Below are 24,886 nucleotides of genomic sequence, written 5' to 3' on the forward strand. Positions count from 1 at the left end.
TATCTTGAAATCTAATTGACCTACTAGGAAGTATTTGTATTGTTGCGGGTCCAAGGAAACAAAGAGGAAGACGAGGCTTGGTGCCTGGCTGAGACTCGCAAGTTACCGTCTGGCTAGAGCTGCTAGATTCTGGCCGAATGCACTAGCCTTCATCTTGCATTTTTCTTCCCAGTAACAGTATATTTCAAATCAGGACAAAGTTGAGAAGTGCAGCAACAAAAACAATTTCTTTGAAGACCCATGTCTGCCCTTAATGGGAGAACTTTTTCTTTTATTGTTTCATTGGGTTGCGAGGCCTTTTTTTTTTACTCTCAGTTGTCTTCAGCTCAGGTAAATGTTTTCTGCTTCTGTACTACAAATTTAATGTGTGGTATGCCTAATCTGTGTTTGCTGTTTCTGGACCAGTTCAAGGAAGTTGGACTAACGTTAGACTAAATCCATTGTCAAGCTACATTTCACTGTTTTGATGAATATAATTTTTATTTTTGCTGTAATTGTTCAATGTCAAGTGTCAGTTTATTTATTTGTATTGTTGCAGGAGCGACAGCGGGTGAAAGGGGAGACCAAGTTTCACGACCACCGCCTAACCAGCCTTACGTAAGTAGACAGGAGCCCATAATGGTCCAATGCTATTGTAGTCGCCTGTAACATTGCTAATGCAGTGATGGAAGTGCTGCGCCTGTTGTGCCAAACATCGGCAAAGCAGCAGTACTGCTATGTGTGTGGCGTTAGTGGGGTTAAGCAACGCCCGCAGGATGCCAGCGTGAGTGTAGAGGGTGTCACTACAGTGTTGAGACCCTGGCTAACTAGCTACAGTAGGCAATAGCACCCCCCAAAAATCCACAGAGTTGCGGTGTCGCGTAAGGACCCACGTTGGGTTTCACTCACCGACAAAATGACAAGCTTCAAGGGGCCAGGATGAACTTGAGGCTTTATTAGCCGAGTAGTACAGCGCATAGTGATTGCACCAACAGGGCAAAGTAAGTACAATAAACTAACGTGCACCTCACACCGGCGTTGGAAGTTTTGGTATGGTCGAGGCTACCAGCGAGCCATGAGCAAGGTAGGCCTAGTGGGCCTTAACCTCGGCGTTCGATTACGGGGCTCATGGCCCTGCCAAGAATGAGGTGGCAGCAACAGGGATGACGAGCAGCATCTTCCGCTTGTGAAGCGTGGCCGCCGGCATTGAAGAGGGAGGTTTGTGGTTGAGGAGGACCGAGGGTGGCAAAAGAGCAGTTCTTGCCTCCTGGCACATCAGCCTGTGTGGCGATGTAGCAACGTGACCCAGATCCTGAGGCAAATGTGCGGGCCGAAGAGCATGCTCACGGTAAGAGGTAAAGGGGATCTGAAGGAGCCCCACATGTGTTTCCGGGCCCATTTTGGGAATAGCTGCTCCATGCATACACAGCAAAGGAAGCTAGAAGGCTCATGACATTCCAACTACTCTAGGCGCCTAGTCGTGTGTGCAAACATGACGGGGGGGGGGGGCTGCAAAGGTCTCCCCACTACCTTGTGGCCTCTGGCAGAGAAGCTTCAGTGTCTGGAGCAACAGTGAGACTCGCGGTGCGCAGTCATTGTGTGGAACCATTTTGGGCCATTTTAGTTAGTCGGGAAACTCGAGTAAGTTACTTTTCTTTTCCCCCGGCCAGTGCTGTACCACACTGCGCAGCCTATGTTTTCAGTTCGCCATTCAGGTAATGTTGCATGTAAAAATGCGTGGAATTTGGAGTATTTTTCATCTGCTGTCCTGCACCCCCGTTATCAGATAGTGGGAGAGCTGTGGAATGTGGGTTGTTTGGCGTCCCTTTCAAATGATCTTGATCAGCCAGCCCAATTGACCAGCCCACAAAGAGAATCAAATGTATTAAGCAGTGATGGAAGTGCTGCTGCAATTGCTCCAAACTGCTCCAGTACGAAACTTCTGCTCCATGCTGCTCGAAATGATCATTTTAAGGAATTTTTGCTCCAAACGTGTGCCGAAGGGGTATTTCGAAAGCATTTGGTGCACCATCTGGTTCAAAACCGGAACTGAAAATAAACTTGTGTCTAATGTCACCTTTATTCAAAGATACAAGTCAAGCCTGCTTGTAAGCCGAGTTTGCTGCGATGCGTCCGCGCATCTGTAAACATGGCCTTCTTTATCTGCGATCGTCCACGGCTTTATTTCTGGCTTTACGGCCGCCCCGGGGCATCGCCATGTTTGTCACAAAGAACATATGAACGGTTCTTTTTGGCGTGTGCTAGTCTTGTTAACATTGTAGAGCTAATCTTATTCGGTTTTGTCTTTTTCTAGATGTTTTTCTGCGATAATTTTCTATTACATGTCGCATCGGTCCAACTCCAACGTTGTTCTGGTGTATCTGAACTATGTATGCAGACGTACTGGATACATATACTGAAAGTTAAAATGTTCAATTTTAAAACGTGACGTAAGGATGACTGTGGTCTTGTGGCTTTTGCTCTAATTGTGCTTGCCCTGTTTTAGTTTTTGGCTACAAGTGGAAATATGTGTTTTAAATTAAACGTAGGATAAAGTGATGTACCTCAAGTATTTTTATCCTAAAGTTGAAGGCAGCAAAGATCTTGTTCTGATTTTTAAAATGATGTGACTACTGCATTTGTTCGCTGGTTTTTACATGCACTATCGTGCATAGTGAATATTGGAAACTTTGACGGTTTCCTTCTGAATTATGTTCACCCTTATAACTGTATAGAAACATATTTTGGCATTCTCCAAAGTGGCTTGTTTGCTCCAAACTGGATTTTTGCCTGCTCCAACAGCTGCTCCAAGGAGTAAAATGCCACTTCCATCGCTGATTAAGTGTAAATTAATGAAACTCAACCATTTCGGCCTCCTCCACCGTCACACACTTGCCTCTTCTAACATCTTGATAAAAAATTCGAGTTTGAGCTCTATTAGCCTCACTGTAGTACTTGTTATACTGTTATACTTGTATACACAGGAACTATATTGTTCAGCGGAATATTCTTGTGTAAAACTCTCTGTCAAAGTGAGGACAAATTCTCAGACAACTGAGAACAGCTGCTAAAAGTGGGGAGGGGAAAAAGATTTTCAGGGTAGCAGTTGATTTTCCTTGCTTGTAAGCCTGCTGTTGTGTTAGGGTTGCCAAGGTCACATTTAATTCTTTTGCGTTTTGGTCCACAGAACAACCCAGAACTGCAGCTGTTGGTGACCTACGTGAGGGATACCACATGCTTCTATGGACAGCGGCTCTCAGACAAGGGCCAAATAGCCGAGATTGGAATGAAGTTGGCCACTTTCTGCCCCTCTGCACCCCCAGAGATGAGCCCTGAATACCACACGGTACAGAATCTTTGCTTGCTTGCCTCGGCCATTTCTTCCGTAAGGTGGCGAAATCTCGCGCTTTCGTGGCTGCACCCATCGCCTTTTATTCATCTGCAGAGAATATGGCTAGACACAATTGCAGGAGAAGGTAAGGCTGCATGAACACGTTAGGTTCAGCAGAGGAGTTGCCCTGTGCATGCCCAGGCGTTGTCCAGTAACGTCAGTGCGCGCAGCTGAAATGGTAAGAGGAGAGTGCGTCTACATTTGTAGCTATTGCCTGGGCGTGCTCAGGGTGACTCCCCTGCTGAACGAACAAATGCTGAGCCGGCAGGAAAGAGGAGGGTGCGTTTTTCTTGAGGCACAAGCGATCCTGGAGCTGTGCTGGCTTTGAGTGGCTGCAGGTTGCTTGGCTTCACACATAGGTGGGTTTCTAGCCCTCTCGCGCTAAGAAGGCCTCAGCTTCACGTGATAGTCTTTGCAAATATGGCCACTGCAAGTTGTTTTCTTAGGTCTTGCAGATTGTTACCCGTGGGCCTGTGGCAGGGGTTGCGGAAAATACCAATATTTGGGGACAGATTAGCCAGAAATTCAAGCGTAAGGAATTTGAAGTCCAAATTGAGTTCGGTTGCTTATTATGTGATTGAAATTATGTAATCCAAATTTTGCTGGTACCTACCGTAGGCGCATTTTGACAGGCTCATGAAGGAGCACTGGAAGTTTTATATGGCGAGTCTATTGTATAGCTTCCATGTTTACATTTCCTTGGATGTGTTATACGTCATTGTTCTAATGTGCTGTGGTATTTTATAGGTCTATGCTGCTCAATACTCGGGCGATGGCGAGTGGTACCGTTGTGAAGTTCGGAAAAAACTAAGCAACAGTACGGTGAGTAGCCCTTCAGTACTGCTCTAAATATGATGTTTCAGTAACTTATTTGTGTGCTTTTAGCAAACTAACATCCTGCAGCATGCACTTTCCGTCGGGTTTCTCTGTAAATCACCTCCCTCCTCTTTTTTCAAAGGTATCTTGTTACATGCCTTAAGGCATGCACACACACCTTGTGCAAAGGTGTGTTTATGCTGCTTGAGTGTGCTTCCCTTTTGCCAGTTTGCAGCTGTGCATGGGGGCAGTGCAAAGATGCCACTCGCACTGCTGAGACAATCGCAAGTTTGCATGAGCACTTTGGACTATCAGAATTACTGCAGCGGTCTTTTAGGCACCATGTCCACTGCTACCTTCCAATTCTGGTGTGGGCTCAACCTTACTGCACAGTAGAGCAGTAAGTGCAATGAAGCCGTGGAAAATGGCCCCAATGCCATCTAGCATGCTGACTGCCTCTCACTCTCATTTCTCAAAAATCTGTCTGCATGCCTATTTTGCGCAAAGAGCATAACCTTAGTCACTCATACTACATTGATGTTGAAAAGTTTGAAATGTTCAAACGCACAAATCATCATCATTTCATCATTTATTGTACCCTTAAAGGCCCCTTGCGGGGTATTACATGGGGGGGGGGGGCAATAGTGCACACATAACAAGAATACGGACAGTAATACAGTAACAATTCCGACATATATTCGTGCAAAGATAGTAGACGTACATGCATGAAAAGGTTTTGCGTAGTTAAGATCACTGCAGTTTACAACCTTAAAAAAGAGAAGAAAATAAAAAAAAGAGAGAGGGAGAGAGGTGAGCAATTTCAAGGAGTTATCCATTCCCTAGTCCGCCGAACAAATCAAAACAAAAAAGCTAGAAAGGGCAATGAACTTACTGAGGGCATCAACCGTATGGCCTTTGGCACGCGCGCCAGTGCCCTACGAACCAGGAGCCAGAAGGGTGCCGGCCTGCTGGCCTGCGTACTCTCACACGGTCACAAGCCTTTGACGTCGGTGGGCTGTCTAATCCCCTTGCCCTAAGGATGATGCTACGATGGGCGGAGGACCCGGAGTGGAGTTCCCCACTCCTTGCGCTCAGTACCCCAAATATTCCCGAGAGGACAAGGCCGTGCAAGAACGACGTCCGCAGACAGGGCAAGGAACGCAGCCCCGCCTCCGTACAATGCGAGGCGGCCGATCAAGAAGCTGACCTCGCCGGAACTGCCATCTTCGAAAAAGAGGCAAACTGGAGGAAGTGCCTTTACGTTGAGTCAAGGCATCTACAGCAAACCCCATGGAGCCGCAATGGCTCGCGAGGGACTCCCCAGTTCGTGTAAACACACGAGCTGCGTTCCGCAGAGCGGGGTTCGTGGAAGGCCGGCAGTGGCGAAAGGTTGCAAAGCGACGTTGCAATGTAAGCCGGGGTGTCGCCTCTGAAGAAGGAGCCGAGCCGGCTTCGAAACGTCGGGTCTCCAGTTTTTGTATTAATGGCTGGGGGCGTAATTATATTTATCAGACATGAAAATAAGCAATGAGAAGTAAAAGCAATTGAAAAGGACGCTAAAATTACGCGCAGACTAAGAAACAAGAAACAGAATATTGTAGGTTAATTTAGGATATAGGAAGTTAGTAACTCACGGAATTTCAAAGGGTTTTGCTCTGCAACGACGGATTCTGGGAGGGAGTTCCATTCTATTGCTACGGGAAGGAAAGATTTGTTAAAAGCGTTAGTGGAACCGTGAAGTCCTTGAATGCTCATAGAATTGAAGAGGCGATGTGATGAGCGTGCGGGTGGGAATAAAAGAGTAGAACGAAGGTCAGGGAAGTTATAGTGCTTGTGTTTAACTTTCACATCAGATGTACACTGCAATACGCACACAGGGAATGTATGTAATAAATCACTGAAAGCCGCGTAGTCTTTGAAGCGGAACCTAAACCGGGTAACTCCTGAAGTAAAGTTAAAATGTCTTGCTTACGAAACTCTAGTTAGAGCAGCTATCGAGTAGGCCAGAATTGTTTGGGATCCACACACCAAAACTAACTGTTCCAGACTCTAATGAATACAGAAGCTTGGTGCCAGGTTTATATTTAATCAATATTAGCACAATCATTCCCTGTCAGAATAATGTCAACTAGCTGATCTCCCGCCACTTGATCGCAAAACGAAATACGAAATATGAAAATTCCTGTTTGTAGTTATTCATAATCAAGTAGACATTAACACAGATGATTACTTTTGAGTTTCCAATGAACGCACCAATGCACTGCTGCAGCATGTATATATATTTTCCCTGCACTCCCCTGCAATGATTGCTTCAAGTTCAAGTTTCTTTCCTAGTGCGATAGCAGAAGTCATGTCATTACCTGACTCCCTTGTAACTTCAACGTCAACGACTGCCTTTTTGGAAGGTTTTAAAGCTACCATTTTTTTGTAATAACCCTTATCGAATGGCTTAACCTTTCCTGGGCCGAAACTTTTACCCACTTTCCGGCCGTCCTGGTGCGAAACTATTTTGCCAATTTCTGGCACCGCGGAGAAAAACAAACTGCAAGAAAAAGCACGCAGGATATTTATTTTTTCTCTTGCATTCTGTTTGCTACTTCTTTACCGAGATTTGAGCAGCGTGTGAAACCGCTTGAAGCATTTTGCTGGGTGCAGGCCAGGGTTGTTACTGCAGATTTTGCAGAAAAACAGTTTCCCTCCTGCCTCCTTTTGTTTCTATATCTCTACAAACACTGCATCTGATGAAGGCACGTAATGGCTCAGTGGCTATGGCGTTGTGCTGCTGAGCCCAAGGACATAGGTTCTATTCCCGGCCGCGGGGGCAGCTTTTCTGAAGGAGGCAAAAAGCAAAAACGCCCGTAGGTTCGAGATTTCTGTGCACGTTAAAGATCCCTAGGTGGTCAAAATTAATCTGGAGCCCCTCCACTACAGCACGCCTCTGTGTAGCGTTGGCGCATCAAACCACTGAATCAATCAATCAATTCTCTATTTCACTGAAGTCAGCATCACTTTCGCTAAGTGCATCATTGTAGAATGCACGCAATGAGAAAGCGGTCATGCTTCTTGGCGAGCAAACAGCGTGCACGTAAAAACGCTCTGGGATCCAGGAGGCCCGTGCTGAACATTGTGCAGCATCCTTGTGCTAAAAAAAGCAAGCTTCAACAAAGTTCACTTATCCTTCGAGAAATGGTGCATCATGTATACAAAGAATGAGGGTGCATCGCAATAAGAAAAACCGTGAAATTTAAGCTTGACAAATTTAAGACCTAAGTCTGGCAGAACCTGACAACGAACCGTTATGGCTGTGTTGCATTTTCGGGCAGGGCCCAACAATGGACCAGAAAGGATTAAAGGAGTACTGACACGAAATTTTTATGTTACGTTTTTTTCGCTGCTATGCGTGCCTACCAGCCCACTAATCATAGAATGACAGATTAGACGGTCGAGCGCAGCGTAAACATTCATTTATGGCGTCGTTTATTCGTGCCAGTTTCGGTTTCGACTGAAAAACGCCGAGCGGCCGCCATGACAGCATGTATAACATGATGTCACCATTCTTGCCGTATCGCTGCCTCTCTGGAAGCGCGAGCGCACGCGCGCGCGCGCTTCCAGCTGGGCGAGCGCACGCGCGCGCCCAGACCGGCCGAGGTTTTCGCCGTCCCCACAGGCCCGGGCAGCATGACGTCAGTCCCAAAACCATGACGTGTACACACGCCCGAGCAGCGCGCGCCAACCACAGCCAGCGCGTCGGCTTCTTCACGGGAGCCCCGACGTCGGCAGTTTGGGGCACGTAGCAGGTGATGTCACGTCGGCCCGCTCTGGGCTTTCTCGTGCGGGCGAAGATTAAAATGGATTTTAAATATGTTTCGCTGAACGGTTGCTGTTGAAACTTGCTGGGAGATATCTCCTGATAAAAAGGAAGCGTTCTACATAGTTATCTCAGCTTTGAAATTTCGTGTCAGTACTCCTTTAATGTGTATGTATTTTATGTACAGGGTGTTTCAGCTAGCTTTAGCCAGAGTTCAAAAATATGCCGATAAGGCAACGCGACCAAACGCATGTTGATCATTTTTGTATGTAGTGTCGCCCTATTTTTTGTTTTGTCTAATTAAATAATTAGTCAATTTTAATTAGCCAAAATTTGAAGCAACGAAGCTTGAACAAAAATTCTAATTAGAAAGTTGCAGAGCGGTTTGCAAAATGTCCGAATAAACAGTTTGTCTTTCTGTCTATTAAAGGGGTCGTGAAAGATTTTCAAAAAAAAATTTATTGTTTGGGTACTTATAACTGTGGAGCCTTGATAAACAAACAATGCATGCCCGTTCGTTGGCCGATATCAGCGAATAGGGGGGAAAAAACAGGTACTGTTTTACCAAGGCTTTCCTCCTCAAATCGTGAAGTGACGTCCTGGTAAGCTAGCCGGTATGCTTGCACAAGCTTGCTGACGTCTGTCTCGCGTATCCCGTAATGTGAGTTGCGCGGACGTAAAACTGCTGACCTACCCGCCGCGGTGGCTCAGTGGCTAAGGCGTTGCGCTGCTGAGCACGAGGTCTCGGGTTCGATTCCCGGCCGCGGCGGCCGCTTTTCTGATGGTGGCGAAAAGCAAAAACGCCCGTGTGTACGAGATTTCGGCGCACGATAAAGATCCCCAGGTGGTCAAAATTAATCCGGAGCCCTCCACTACGGCGCGCCTCATCGCCTGCGTTGCGTCGGCGCGTTAAACCCCACAATCAATCAAAACTGCTGACCTGACGCGATAAATGACCGGAAGCTTAAAATGAGGATTTACTACATAAACGCGTTTATTGAAGAAACTTCAAGTAGTCGTAACCAAAAACCAACCCATTATTTACTTCTCAAGCGCAGAAATAACTGAAGCGTTAAACAGTAAGTTAAAGAAGCGTTAAGTAAGAAGCGTTAAACAGTAAGTTGGCGGCTAAAGCTCTGGGTTGATTAGAATTTATGAAAACACAGCAGAGTGCTGGGTTATAAATGTGAGGCGGCTTTTATGCCGCAGTTTTATGCCGCACGCTTCTCACGTTGATAGTGTAGTGGGTAAAGTAACACAGGCTGGCGGTAACGTTGGGCTGGCCTGGCGACCGAAAGTTTTAACCGCACATAGGGCACTTTCATTTCTTTTTTCTTTTTTCTTTTTTGTTCCTTGAGCAATTTTTGCCATTTGATACAAAAAAGGTAAGGTTCCAAATAGAATTTGGCAGAATGTGAATTTCAGCAGCAAAACTGGCTACAAACCATACAAACACTTAGGTCTGAGTTCTGCTACAATGGTTGCCAGACAACTGAAGTGGTCGTGACACCAGTCACGTGGATAGAAAACTTTATGGCAACGAATAAAGGATGCATTATGAATAAAGTATCGGGTTTGCAGCTGTACAGAACAAAGCGTTTAACTCTCAAATGTTCTTACTCTGACATCGCTGCTAGTTGCGCTGCCAACCAACGATGCGTGCATGGTCGCTTGAGATGTACCTCAAAAGGAGAATTTAAAAGACGTCTTCTAAATTCCAGAAGCAATGAATTGTGAAAATATTTGGGATTTATGTTCTTCGAAGGTCGTTCAAGCAGGCAAAATTAAGCAAAGCCAAGTGCATTTTCTTTCTCTTCACGACCCCTTTAAGTATTAGGGTTTTTTATAGGGGTGTGCGAATATTCGAAACTTCGAATATTCGATTCGAATTTTTTGGTATTCGATTCGATTCGAACGACACTTTTATTGTTAGAAATATTCGAACCACCCAAAACTAAAAAAAAAAAATCAGAGCGTTTCTCAGCTTATTCGTAGTTACAGTGGACTCTCGATGATACGATTCTGGGGGTGCAAATTTCGGGATGATACGAATTTCCGAAAAGTCCCGGCGGAATTGCATTGTTTGCAATGGGAAGAATTTCGGCTGTTACGAACGGACCTGCGCGGTCCGGCGGAAAATACGAACGAGCCGGCGACGCACCCGACTGCCGAACGAGCAAGTGACGGCTCTCGCTCCCCTGTTTGTCGCTATTTCTCCAGAAACGGCCGGGCTGTTGTTTTCTGCTCGCGAAAACGCTCTGCGCACGCCCAACGCGCGCTGACACCGCCCCTACGCTGCGCGCAGCACGGCCGGCGGCGTCAACATGGCGTCGGCTCCTGCCGCGAAGTGGCGCGGGCACTCGAGCGACCGCTCCTAACCGCTCTTTAAAACGCCGCTCAAGGCAGACGCTAAGTTGCGTGTGCGGTAAAGGAGCTGATAATGCATGCGAAAACGGCACAAAAAACATCATCCGCGCCGCTAGTGAAAGCGCCCATGAAATATTTGCCGGGGTGCTAAGCCTAACCATCTCCGGCGGAGCCAAGCCGGCTGTCTCGATCTCGTCGCAAGTTGTCAGGCTCCTCCATTCTGTCGCGCGCGTCATGCGTCATTTTCTGACCGAGGTAGGCGCTACCGCGGGCGCGAAATCGTCGATGCGGGTGTGAAAATACGGCGCTCGCAGAGCCGAGGCGAGCCAATCGCGTGCAAAAATGCACCATGCGGTTCACGCTTGACTGTTGCGGCGTGTAGCGAGCTTGGGTACAGCGAGTGAGACGAGCGCGAAGCTTTACGTGCTCCAGAAAGGACTGCTTTGCGACATGGGGGTTAAAAAAAAGCAGAAAAAATCACGAATTTCTTCACGCGAAAGTAAGAAAAGAAATAATAAACGAAAACTTTTTTCAGTGCTCAATTTTTTGGTCTGTGTTGGTTGATACGAATATTTTTCGCGGTCCGCGAGATTAGTATCATCGAGATTTTACTGTATCAGCGCGCAGAAATGTGCACGGGCTCGGGCATGCCAGCCACTAGTGTCTCAAGTGAGCGGCTGTTTTCGGTATCTGGTGGAGTCGTGACGAGCAGGAGGTTGTCACTGCTCCCCGAACATGTCGAGCAGTTAACCTTTCTCCATGTTAACATTTAAGTAAGTGCAGACCTTAACCTGTTGAGTGCAATGGTATTGTGTAAATCCTAATTTTACTTTGTGTGATTTGTTCTGCTATAAAGTTGCAGTTTTTGTGTCTCTAGATGGTGAAAACTTTAATTTTACAAAAAACAATAAGTATTTGTATTCGAAAAATATTCGAAAAATATTCGATTCGATTCGAACTTTGTTTTTATTATTCGAATTCGCTTCGAAATTAAAAAATTGATATTCGCACACCCCTAGTTTTTTAACTAACTGATAATGCCCGCAAAATAAAAAAAAAAAAAAAAGCACGTGACGTGCCCGATTGCACGTCATGGTTTTGCGGTGCTCCCAAGCGTTCTGTGTAGAAGCAATCATTACAAGCAAACAGGCACATGATGGACCTGTTGCTTCCGGCAGCAGAAGCAATAACCGCTGCGTCTGCTTATCCTTCTAACAGACTCTCACTAGGGGAGCACATCGCTGGCGTAAATGACATAGCCAACGCCAGCGTTGCTGCCCTGTCACCTTTTAAGCGGCAGCGCACCTATGGCTGTTTGTGTGCGGAACGTTTGGGAGCACTGCAATCACAACGTGCAGGCGGGCATGTCATGTGGTGGTTGATTGTATTTCGTAGGCATCGTCAGTAAGCCGAAAAACAATAATACTTGATATATAGAAAGACAGAAACAGTTTATTCGGACGTTTTGCAAAATGCTCTGCAACTTCCAAATTGGAATTTTTTTTCCTGGCTTCGTTGCTTCAAAAGTTGGCTAATTGAAATTGACTGATTATGCAAAAATACAAAAAATAGGTTGCACACTACATACAAAAGTGAGCAACATGCATATGGTTGCGTCATCTTAAGGTGCACCGGCATATTTTTAAACACTGCCTAAAGGGAGGTGAAACACACTGTATATATGATGTCTCTATTATGTCTATAGTGGCGTAGTGCAAATTTGTGAGTTGCTTACATTACTTTCACATGTATGTTGCATTTCATTGTTGTATTTCTGGTTCAAGGCTTGTAACTTGGTTGAATTCATAGTTTCTTCATCTTGTTTTTATTTTCACTCCTGTAAAAGCTCAAACAGGGCTGACAGTATGAATAAATGAATGACTGAATTATTTCAGTACATACAATGTGATTCCTCGGCCCCTGCACTGTGGCATTGTGGGCATTTTATTTTTCAGTGTTCAGACTCTGGCACCACTTTTTGTTTTCCTCTCAGTGTTTCGGTTTTGTGTGGGCCCCAGAAGGCTTAAATATCGGCGACATTCCATACCTCTCCCCCCCCCCAAGCTCTTACACTTCTTGGAAGTTTTCATCCGGTATAGATGTGTTGTGGGCAGTGTCTTTGATGCTGGCCCTCCGGAAAAAGATTGTAGTTGCAGAAAAAGAAATTCACGAGAACACCTGTGCATGGACATGCCACTAGGCTTTCATGTTTGGTAGGCGTTTGTCCTAGGGAAAATCACTGCTTGTCTGGGGGCACCGCAAAGGTATTCCCTTATAACTTAACAACGGTAAATGAAGACCGGAAATACATGATTATTGGTGTTTCAGGTTCAGTTATTTCTCTTGGGAATGGGCTGTGTTCTTAAAAGAAGCATTGCTGGAATGTTATGCTCATGTTTAGTCATGTAGTTCTGTCATTGGCTATAGGAAAGTAGAATTTCAAATTCCCAGGGTTTGCTTTGTCCACTTGAGGTAGTCTGCTCGGCTGTTCCTCTTCTCATACATGAAGACAGCTTCGCAAGGCTGTGCCAGCACACTCAAGCTTTTACAACCGAGAGAAGGGATAATAGCAGTGCCCCACTCACCTCCTCCCCTCCAGTGTTCCCCTCTCAAGCCAGGATGGTTGCGCACCCCCACCTTGTAGCATGCTGAAGCTACAAATTGTACTTTCTGAGGACAATGGGAGAGGCCTTTGCCCTGCAGTGGGCGTAGATAGGCCGGTGGGGATGGTGATGATGATGACACAGGCCGCAGAGACACCAAAGTGAAAGGGCAGCTGATCTATCTGCCTGAAACTGAAGTGAATTTTTGCTGCATTGGGAAGCTGTAACTCGTGTAATCATTATTTGACTGTTAAGTGGACATCTTGAGCCTTAAATTAATTGGTGGAAGGAGTCAACACACCATGGGCTGTTAGTGGTAGCTGCATCAACTGCCGTTATTACATCATACTGGTTTGCAGTGTGTTTTCATTCTTTCAGCCTTCAAAATGTTGACTTTTTCGCATTTGTTGGTTAATATTGACTGTTCTTGCACGCGTTGTACAAATCAAACATTCTGGCAATCGCAAATTTAGCCCTGCAAACTTGCTACTGTGTTGTCATCGCCAATGTCGGCAATTCGGCTGTAAGGATGGTGTGAAGAGAGAAGGCACTTTCAAACGCACTTTCCTCGTTTCAAGCATGAGTAAATTGACTAGGTAAAGCGAGGTGATTTACTGTTTTAGGGTAGTTATGTAAGGAACTGCAGTATTGCCCCCTTCCCTTCCATGGGTGGTTGATGGGTACAAGCACATTATTGTCGTAGGAAAATTCTTCAGCTTTATTTGAGCTTCATATATTCAAAAGTAATTGCCGTCCACCTGCATAAAAGCCATATATCAGGTGCACTGGTTTAGAAAGTGCACAGACGGAAATTCATTTGGAAACCCACAACTGCTTAGTATACAAGGAAAGATGCGCTCCATAAAAACTGCATCATCGCAGCTGCAGAAGGCTTTTGCAGTTCCCACTTTTAGCATGCTGCGTGGTGGTGCATGGAGCTGAATCCTTAGATCCCATGGCTGATTTTGCATGGATTTCATTTTTTAAAACCTGTGCTGCATGCGCAAAAATTTGGACGTTGTTACTGCTCTCCATTCCGAATCCTGGTTGACTGCATTGTGGCACACTTTATTAGGTTGTGGCTAGACGGAGGGCAGGGGCAGCCAGCTGTGTGCTTCTCCTGGGGTTCTGTAGGGTTCATTTAAATCTGCTGTACGATGCTCTAGCAGTAGCAGCCAATGATGTCTCCCTGCCTGACGGTGCCTGCAGAGCCTGGTGGAGTACATTGACTATGGGAATGCTGAAGAGGTGAAGCATGGCCCAGGCCTGGTGAAGCTGGCTGGTGAGCTGGCCAAAATGCCTGGCAAGGCGCTCTTCATCCGTCTGGATGGCCTGCAAAGCATCCGCAGGGACGATGACCCAGTCTTCTATGACAAGGTACCTGCTAAGAACTAGGTGCAGGGGGAAGCAAGGATTGCTTGCAAGTGGAATTACTCTTGGGAACCTTTTCTTTGATTGATAGTAGATATGGGTGGATGAAATTTGTACTTGTTACTGTGTGAATATCGCTGAAGCATTTCTTGTTTCGTTTGGCGGCATCTGCGTAATTAAGAAATGAAGCCTGAATCTGGTGGCGAAATTCCCATTTGCTCCACGTAGCCAAAATCTATCAACAAAGTTCTTATTGCTGCAAATGCAAGTATGCATTAACCCAACACCCCTATTGGTTGCGACGTGTCGTGGTTGTGAATGCAAGTATGCGGTGACCAAACATCCATATTGACTGGGACGCGTCGTGGTTGCAAATGTGGGTATGCGCCAGCCTGTCGTTCCCATTGCCTGTGAATGGGGGTAAGTGCTAGCCTGACGTCCACATTGGCTGTGACGTGTCATGTGGCAGGAGGAGATGAGGTCAGTATGTAACCAGCCGAATGCAGTGGCCTGACGTTAAGCTTAATGTCATGGTGTGAGGTAAAAGTCGTGTGCCCACAGCTTGACACACAATGAGTTTTGCGTTGCGTGGAATGCGTTAGGCTGACGTTAGGTTTACCTAACATTAAACTGTAACATTAAAACCTTAACCTAACATTAAAAATGAACCTTACAAGAGCGATTGGCCGAGGCTCTTGTTATAGTGATAAAAGGAAGCACAAAAATGCAAAGGATAAAGATTAAAAAGTAGAAAACTTGTCGACTGACTCAGAAGTGCCGCTCACGAATTGTCAAGTCATAAGAGAAAGCTTAGGTGGTAATGGGTGGTGGTAAAGATGATAGAACGTATGAAAACTTGACGACATACCTCGGCGGGAAGTGATGCTCGCGCATTCTCACACATCATTTGGGTTAGGTTTGAGTGTTCTCAACTGTGTTATCATAGTTCTGAGCTTGCAAAAGTTGTAGTGGACCCCATGTTTCAGGGAATGTTGGCATGTTTCATTGTTGTAGCAATTTCTTGCGCGCCTAAAATGCACTGCCCACAATCCTTGTGGAGATTTTGTGTATCCGATTTTCCTGTGCAGTGCTGGTGTTGCGAAACTTTGGCGTCAAGTGCCCTCAATTTTTTTAGTGTACTGGTACTCTACGGTCATCTAGTAGTGTGCATAAAATGGGCATTAACTTGCAACACTATTAAGTGGGGAGAGAGTGTGGCACTGAAAGGGGCAAAAAGAGTGGCCGTTTCAGCTGACCAAGAAATTAGTCAGCGGAGGGGGTGCAAGCCAGCAGTGCTTGCTAGTGCTTTCGAAACAGTGGGAAATGGTTGCTTAGGTCTGCTCAACCTGCACAAACCCCTCCAAATTGTTTTGGTTTTGTTGTGTTTTACTGCAAGAACATATCACTATGCTCAGAGACAAACCCTAAGTACTGTACTTGCGTAATGAACCCACTCGTGTAATGACCCCCCACCCCACTTCACTTTTTTCTTGAGAATTTACTTTCTTGTTACCTTGCATAAAAAATGCAGCGGGAATAGAAAAGCTGCTGTTCAATACGTTTTTATCTCAGCATGGTTGCTGATGCCGTCGACGATCGCAGTAACTTGATATCCTGCCACAGTACGCGCAGAAACGCTAGAAACACATTCTAACAAAAAATCCTCAACAGTTGCCGGAGACGCGAGTGCGAACGACGTGGCTCACGATTTAAAAACTGCGCTTGCGGAGCGCCATCTGCTGAGCACAAAACGTGCCTTGCATATAGCACCATTCAAGTACTGCGGCTTGCGAACAAAGTACCAAAACGTGCTCTGCACTTTCCTGCTCTGTGCAGTTCCGCGACTTCGCCATTACGCTCCATGGTTTAGTTGTCCAGCTGTGTTCCGACCTTTTTTGTGCTCCTGGTGTGCAGCGTACAGCGTACGATGGGCCAGTACATGAGCTACACAGCCGGTTTTAAACTGAAGGTGGTGGAGCATGCGTTGATGCACACGGAAACCGTGCAAATGGGCGGCACTTCAGTGGTAACCCTGTGCGTTTATGCTAGTGGCGAAAACAAGAGGTCTAAGCAATGAACAGGGATCACCGTGTGTTTCGTGGGCCCAAAGAAGGGAAGTTTTCTGGTGGGGAAAAAGAAGTTTTGGAGTGCCTTGTTGGCATGGAACACAAAGCGCTGTGGGCTGACGACGATTGTGAAGCCACAAGCAGCTTCAGGGAGGAGGACGGCTCCGATAGTGAGTAGGGGGGCAATGGCGAGTAGGGGGCCACTAGCATGTTGTTAATAAAAAAGAAATTTGGTTGCATAATTACCTATGTGTTTTTACTGGAAAGGTGAGGTTTTGTCTGTGCTTCTCTTAGCATCTTTATTGTATGAAATTTCAACTTTTAAAAATCTGTTGCAATTTTTTCCCACACAGTGAACCCTCCCCCAAATTTGTGCTGAATTTTATGAGAAAAAAAAAGTGGGTTCATTACACAAGTAAATACGGTACATCTTTCTCTTCTTGGGCTATTTGTTTTTCTGTGTGATTCTGTGTGTTGCCAGGTGCCAAAGGGTCCATATTGGTGACACACGACCGTTATCCACTAGCGGCAGTACCGGTTGAGGGACACTGAAGTGAATTTGTCAAGCTCCCGGTTTTGCTTGCACTGCGTAGACTGGCTCAAATTAACACAGTTTTCATCGTTTGTCCGGTTGATAAGTCGGTAATTATTTTATAAAAGCGGGAAAGAAAAGAAGAAAAACTACCATGTGCGGTCTGTGGCGGCCGCACCAACTGAAGGCTGTGACGACAGGAGGAAATGCACCTTGATTGGATGATGTCCAAGATTAGCATTCAAACAAGTTTCGGTTTCGGTTCTGTAAAACAACATGCTTGACATCCGACGGCATCGTTGGATAGGCATTCTCGACATCTCAGTAATCATCGTACCACGCTTCTGCCATGTTGTTGGCTGTAAAATGCCTAAGATAAGCCTCCCAGGACGGCTTGGAATCATAGCAATCACTAGCCGAGGCCTACACAGTGGATGAACGCCCTCCGCGTCACCGCAGACGCTCAAATGCCATGCGCTTTTCCCGCATATTCGGAGCTTGCCTCACTCATGCCTGTATCGCAAAAAGCGTGTCCGCACCAGGCCAAGGGTCTGCTGATTCTGGCCAGTGCCCACTGCCCGCAAGTAGTCGGTGCTTGCGGCAACAGCACGCCAACGAGAACTCGCTATTGCGTCAGTGTCAGTCTGCGCGCGTTCTGCGAAATCGCTCGGGGAGCAGTGAACGTTGTGGCACAAAAATGGTGAACTCAGTTTAGAAAACATCGACCGCAAACGAAAAAAATCAACTTACAAAAAAAAAAAAAAAAACCCATGTACCCTCGGGGATTCAAACTTGCGACTTGCAGTACAATAACCCTAGCGCATTAGACCCCTCGGCCATAATCCAGCGCTGTCGAGGTTGGATATATATGGTATATAATGTACAACCAGTTTACACATTTATTTAGTTTTAGCATTTCAAGTACCTTAGGCGACTATTTGTTGTATAGCGCTTGTGCAGTAAGCGTCCCCCAAACTTCTACAATATCTCACGTCTAGCAATTGCATTTCTTAGACGGCAAAGCGTTCGCAGATGTGTGGTCGTGCTGCTGACCGCTGAGCTTGTTCACCCAGCACAAGAAAGTGCTTCCCGCACCCTAGTTCTACGCTGTGCGGTAAAAGTTTTAGTTGATTTTATTTCGTAAGTACTTATATTGACTTTGCTGACTCTTCTCCTGCCTTCAAGTGGCCTAAGGTTTTCCTACTAGCGTGCCAGTCAGCAAAGTGTCGCATGTGCACTTGTGCGGCACTTGTGTGGAGCAACCCGGACTCTTAGCTTGATACAGTGTACAAACTAACAAAGTAAAGAAAGGCACATTCTTCCATTCACAAACGTGTTGTGGCTTAGGTTTCAACTGAGCGAGCGAATTGCGACGACCCGTCAGCGGCCGGCGGACTAAACGCTGGGCCGACTGACTCTGTCGGAAGGTCGGCGAGCCGTGCAGTAGCGAAGCCAATTGCCAGCTCATCTCCTCCTGACGTCACACGAAAACGCCACAGAAAATGAGTGAGGGTGCAGAGAGGAGGACAGCGTTTTCGAATGAATTATTCTACTAAATAAATTTGCTTAACGCGCTCAGAGTGGTCGAAACATGGCCTATGGACTCCGGACTACAATTTGCGCTAGTAATCCCGCAATGTTTACAAATCACTTCAGTGTCCCTTTAATAGGGTCGAAAATGCCATGAGCATTAAAAAGAAGTTTCTCCATTGTTCAGCACCACTTATAGCCCCACAAATTGTTTATGGCAAAATGGCGGAGCTTGTCGGGAAAAGAACAGTAAGGGACATGTAAATGCTAAATAAATGCATCTGGCAGCTTTTGCCGAACACTCATTTTGAAGACACAAACTTGAGCTTAGTAAGCATCACTATACAGGCAGTCTTACCACCTTACGCGATACCTGCTGTGGTGGCTGCTTTTCAGATGTAGATGAAAAGCGATAAAGGCACACGTTAACGGTCCCCAAGTGGTCACAATTAATCCTGAGTCCTTCACTATGGCGCGCCCCATAGCACAGGCGTAGCCATGGAGGAAAGAATACTCAGGAGAGGCCCCTAGCATCTCAACGCATTGCTAAAAGTGTGGAGGAAGTGATGTCATTTTTGTTGGGCCCATAGACAGCGTTGCCTAGTTTTTTACAGCTGCGGCGGCTAAATTTGGCCAAATGCCACGGGCAATTTTTTACGGCGCTTTGACTCTGGCTGCCTCGCTACGCTTGCAACACAGTGCAGTCGCTACGGCAAACGTTTTTAGATTAGGTCAGTTTGAAAACTCCGCCGTTGGAGGCGGCCCCAACTTGTATCCCGGCCACAGTGGCGCTGGTGTCACCTCGAGATCGGCGGAGCAAGCAGCCGCCGCCGCCAGCTGCTGCCGGCAAAAGCCTTCCCGCTCAGCGTTGGTGAGAGCCACAGTCGGTGCTTTGCTTGCTGTGCGTTTCTTCGTTGTGAAGCGAAGCGAAATTCGCAGCTGAGACGTAACACACAAAGACCGCCGTGCGGTACGGACCCAAACACTGCTCCCGTTGTCTGCTCCCGTCGTCTGCGTTAGCTTTCGCGAGACGCCCGTACTGCGAAGCTGTTATCAAACCGGAAACAGCAAAGGATGATGGGAAAGAGGGCTTGGCTCAGTGGGCTCAAGTCATGGCGGGACTCGGCTTCACATATGTGACGTCAGGGCCTCTCCTAACCTTTTCTTTCCTCTATGGGTGTAGCTTTGGCGCACCTAAAACCGACACTCAATCAACCCACCTTACTTGGCAGGCTTTGTTCCTGTTTCGATTTTGGTCACACATGTTGACTTGGCATACAATTTGAGTTGAGAAAATTTATGAAAATGGATGCAGGAGCAACCATTTCTTCTGCTTATTGGCGTACTTGTGAACAAGCTGCGGCAAACATGGGAGATCATTAATGGAAGGGTCGAGGTGACCAAACTAGCTCTTTGGTTTTTCTGTTCGTACTTTCTGCACCTTCTCCTGGGTAGCTCACAGCGTAGTCGGTGTGTGTGCACTGCTCAATCCTGTACTTATGTTCTTATACATTATATGTTCTTATACATTGCTAAAATAGAAAGGGGGAAAAAAATTCCAGCTACAATTTATTTGTTCCGACACCAAGATTGGCATTGAGCAAAAGCTGAATTAGTGAAAAGAGCAGCAATTTTTCAATCAGTTGAAGCAGTCATTCACCATTTGGTCGTGGATTGCGTATTTCAATTGTACGTCTATGTGCAAAGCTGAGATCATGAACTGGAACGTGGCCACATTTGCTGCAGTGCTGCTGTTCGTAATCAACTTAACTCTTTCGCTACCGCGCCTATCAAAATCGATCAATTTGATCGATACTTTTGGGAGCGACTTTTCATAGCGTTCCAGGCGTTTCTCGAACAAGTAAAGCTGTTCGGAGTTAGATCAGAAAATGGCCTTTCAAAATCAGTTTTGTTTTCATTTTTGCAACGGAAACGTGATTTTTGACACGCTTTTGAATCACCTGGTTGTGGAAAAGGGGCGTGGTCATCGCGCCTCAAGGCTACCAACGAAGAATGCGTGCAACTCGTAATTACTCTGCACCAGCGCTTGTTTTTTGCTATCAGGGCGTGAATGGGGAACTAGCAAACGATTTTCAATCGTCAGCTTCAAGCTGTGACAGTAATAATCCCAGAAATCGGCTGAAAATGTCAAGCAGTGCCTGGTTGCAAAGCTACTTTATGATTTTAGGCAGTTTTATTGCCTTTGCGCAAGTTGTCCTAAGTACTCTGGTAGTTCTACTTACCCCAGGACCATTCCCAAACAGTTTACAACAGTTTCGGTTTCGTTTCTGCATCGCGAAATTCATATTTAGCCCAACTACGCAGTTACCCAACTTCAAGGCTAACTGCCATGGCGCCTGAAGCGTCCGCGACTGATCCTCGAACAAAGCACGCCGCTCCTCATTTCCCCCCACCCTAACCCGATTTCTGCGATAAGAACTTCAGATGCAAGTCAAAAGGTCACACCCAGTCGCCAGATATCTGTTCCGCCGAGGACAGCGCTTCAAATCGGCCTTACACTGCCAGCTGTTCGCCTTCCAGTTTCGTTTTCATGCGAGGGTATGTCCGGGTGTCTAATGTTGCTGCTTAGTTGAACTGTCTATTCGGACGGAGTCTCTGATAAGTTTTTGTACTGTTTCATTTGAAAAATGTTAGGTGACGCTGCAATAGAGGAGGCTCGTTGTGCTGATCTTTTTTAGCGCGCGACTGCTACTCGGCCAAAGATCGCAGGGGACGATTCTAGCTCATCGTACCTCATTTTGGCGAGCAAGGCTACAATTGCGAGTAAGAAGATGATAATAAAGCTCAGCTTTATGTTTTGAGAGATAACTGACCGTGAACGACAACAAACATCAGCCACGGCGTTCCGTTTTCAACTTCATGCATGTTTTTTTCTGCATCGCGTGCTTCTCCCAAATATTGTGCTCGCTGTAAATGCAAAGTCAGCCATTGAAAAGATGTTTTTACGTTATGTGGGGGCAAATTGGTGCCTCTGATAACGTCAAACCGCCAGATTTATTCCAAGGAACCACCCAAAATTGCACAGTTTGAATTAGAGGTTGGGCTTCACCGCATGACACGAGCACCGTGCGTGCTAACATTTTTTTTTTATATCTGAAAAACTGTTCCGCGCAAGTCGACATTTTTTTTAGGGTGTGTTTTTGAAATGTTTCCCTGCAAAATGTATATTCTAATTTTTTTCTACTACCGGTGGTTTGATATACACAACTCCTTTTTTATCATTTTTTTCGACAACTTGACAAAACTTTTGATTTTGATATTTTTTTTCACAACTATGATATATGAAAACCTTTAAAAAACTGGTGTTATTGGAAAGGCCGTTAAATAATCTGCATTTTGTGCTCCTGCAATTAGTGCCTAAATAATTTTTTAGCAGAAAAAAAAATGTTTTCTTGGACCCCCCAAAATTGGTCAATTTTCTGCGGTAGCGAAAGAGTTAAGTCACTAGACAAGTTAACTATACTTTCTTTTGATATGTAATGGTTCTGTCTTCTAATCTATGCATGCCACAAAGTAACTGCTTTATACCATTTGCTAGCACCGTCGATGGCATTTCATTTCTTCCTTGCATTCTTCTGTATCATGCTGCAGCCATGACTTCATTCAAACTAGCCCTGTCTTCTGCTTTGCAGAAAAAGAGAGGGAGAGAGGTGCAAATGTTTCGTGTGTTCTATTGTGCCTGTGCTGACACTTTTCGGTTGCCTATTGAGAAAAGAATGGCCTTGTGTGCGGAAAAATGTGCTGCATCTCATTCTTGTGCTCTGGGTGGCGTCGCGATCAATGTGCAGGCACTTTCGGAGGTACAGGGGATGATCGAGGACCAGGCGGTAGTAGTGCAGACGAAGAGCACGGCTTCCATTCAGACTGCCACATTCGTGACCAGTTGCCGCCTTCTTGTGTCTGGCCGGGATGTTATGGAAGAAGTGTTGCAGCGAGGATTTGCAAAGGTTGGTCAATCTGAAGACCGTTTTGCAGTCTGCGTTGCTTTTGAGTTTTTATTTTTTATCAATTGATTGCACGTGCATGCACGCCAAAACTTTGGACACACGGTAGCAGCCTCAGTGTGTTGCCAATGTTTCGACCAGAGGTCACGGGGCTTACCTTGTCCCGCAATCTCTGAAGACAAAATAGAGAGCAGTGAAACTTTGAAAATGGAGGCGAAACACGAGAAAAAGAAAACTTCGTACATGGTAGCGGCTTTGTGTTGCCAACATCTTGACGAGCCTTTTATATAATACTGTATCTATTCGAGTATAACACGAGGTTTTTTCCCAAAATCCATAGTCTCAAAGTCGTACCCTGCCTTATATTCTAGGCTCAGTATAGCAATATGGCGATTTTGGTGTGACAGTTTTGGTTTCCACCTTTCAGCCATTTCCAAGCTTCCAAAAATAGTCCAGCAACACTGTTGGAAATATAATGTAACATTAGAGAGTTATAGCAGATCAGGAAAACGGTTCCGGTGTGGTAACGTCTATCGTCTGGACGCCACCGCACATGCGCAGAACCCTACTGTAAACAGGAGCGACTTGGCTGGATGGTACCAAGACGTACCGGGTCCGTCGTTCCAAAGCGGACGGCCGCTTTGGAAGAGTTTTGTAGACGTAAGCTTCGCTCACGCCTAGTCGAACGGATTGTAAATATCAGATTAAGAAAAATGAGGTTGCAACAAGTGAAATCTGCGCGATTCTGACAGTTCAAGCAGCAAGCGAAACACGGTCCTGACCCAACTGACACAGTAGCACCGACGCCGTCGAGATGTATAAAGCGGGTGTTCACCTGCCACGGTGGCTCAGTGGCTAAGGCGTTGTGCTGTTGAGCTTGAGGACGCGGGTTCGATTCCCGGCCATTGCTTCTGCTTTTCTGATCTAGGCGAAAAGCAAAAATGCCAATGTGTACGAGATTTCGGCGCACGTTACAGATCCCCAGCCCTCCACTACGACGCACCTCATCGCCTGCATTGTGTCGGCGCGTTAAACCCTACAATGAATCAATAAAGCAGGCATCCCCATCTATGCTCGCCCAGTGGGTGGTGTATGCTTGGGCAGCGCTCCCCGAAGCCATGGTGGTGGCATCATTCCACAGGTGCTGCATTTCTAATGCTCTTGACAGCGCCAAGGAATGTATTATTAAGAGTCAACTGTATTGTCACGCATCCAAGGGTGACGCATTGTTCTTGGTTGAATAGCGTTTATTGGAGCGAATTTGTGCTCTGTTGAGGGGCAAGGTGGGGGTTAACGTGAACTTTTTTTTTTTTTTTTGCTTTTTGGCATAGAAATAAAATTTGGCAGGTACACTGGAAGACACCCGAAAGGGGGGAAATTTAAAATTTCATGTTGGTACTTCCAGTAGGTTTTGTGTTAGAGTTTACATGCTGCCCGTTTGTGGAAAGCCTATAGGTATTGTGTGTGTGTGTGTGTGTGTGTGTGTGTGTGTGTGTGTGTGTGTGTGTGTGTGTGTGTGTGTGTGTGTGTGTGTGTGTGTGTGTGTGTGTGTGAGAGAGAGAGAGAGTGAGAGAGAGAGAGAACAGAGAACATTATTTTGACCCGTACCAGGTTGGACTCAATTGACTCGGCTGTAAATATCACATAAAAATATCACTAAGCCCTAAAATGAAAATTGAAGCGTGTCATACCCTGCAGAACTCTTCAAGGATTGAAATGTGGTGACCACAAGCACATGTGTTCAGGAGGGCTAAAATGCACAGACAAAGGCTTCCGTGCCGACAGGCACTGGTGGACCACGCTGCGTGTGCATGACCGCTCGTTCATCTGTGCACGCTGCAGCAGCAGTGCTTCCATCTCGCGTGAGCCGCAATAACTTAGGGACATACGCCAATTTGTGGAGAAGGCTGGGCTGTTTCAGATTGCACTCAATATGAGTGCTCCATGCAAGCCTGCCCGTTGCCTTCCTCCTCCTGCTTATTTGTTCGCTCCATGTGTGCTTCCCCGCGGCACACTGAGAACGCTTTCTTCCACAAGCACTCCTTGGGGCACCCCTTTAGGGCAGTGTTCACCGCCCACAGTTGACTGTCGGGCTGTAACCGCTATTTTGCCTCCCGCAACCACACTATAAAGGATGCGCGTATACATAGAAAGTCTGAAAAGACCGCATCGCAGTCCACTCCTGTCAATAATACGAACTTCATGGGGAACGCTAAAAACTTCCAGTTAACCAAAAGAGCAAAAAGGGATGTTGTAATAGTTTGAAAGCTCACTGTCTATGAAAAAAAAAGAAAGAAATCTGCAATTTTCGAGATCTGCTTCTGCTTGCAGAATCTTGCTGCAAAAAGTAAATTTTGGAGACTGTTGATTTGTTTGAGTAATTCTTCTGTGGTGTTCTCTGCGGCAAAAAAAAAAAAAAAAAACTGCTTTGCGAGAACATGGCTAGTAGATACACCAG

General features: G+C 46.1%; 1 protein-coding gene across 7 annotated transcripts in view; it reads left to right on the plus strand.

Moving 5' to 3' along the window:
- LOC144149426 (serine/threonine-protein kinase 31-like) overlaps positions 1-24,886 on the plus strand; it is a 149,087-nt gene that overhangs the window by 20,897 nt on the left and 103,304 nt on the right. For all 7 annotated transcript variants that reach the window (XM_077681034.1, XM_077681026.1, XM_077681002.1 and 4 more), the window contains 5 exons: positions 539-597; positions 3,167-3,325; positions 4,118-4,192; positions 14,174-14,341; positions 22,273-22,431. In XM_077681034.1, the coding sequence (XP_077537160.1) occupies positions 539-597; positions 3,167-3,325; positions 4,118-4,192; positions 14,174-14,341; positions 22,273-22,431 (620 nt within the window). The remainder of the gene's footprint in view (positions 1-538; positions 598-3,166; positions 3,326-4,117; positions 4,193-14,173; positions 14,342-22,272; positions 22,432-24,886) is intronic.

This window comes from Haemaphysalis longicornis, unplaced genomic scaffold (genome assembly GCF_048455015.1).
Source record: "Haemaphysalis longicornis isolate Haplotype H1 unplaced genomic scaffold, Haemaphysalis longicornis Haplotype H1 scaffold_1, whole genome shotgun sequence".
Taxonomy (NCBI): Eukaryota; Metazoa; Arthropoda; class Arachnida; order Ixodida; family Ixodidae; genus Haemaphysalis; species Haemaphysalis longicornis.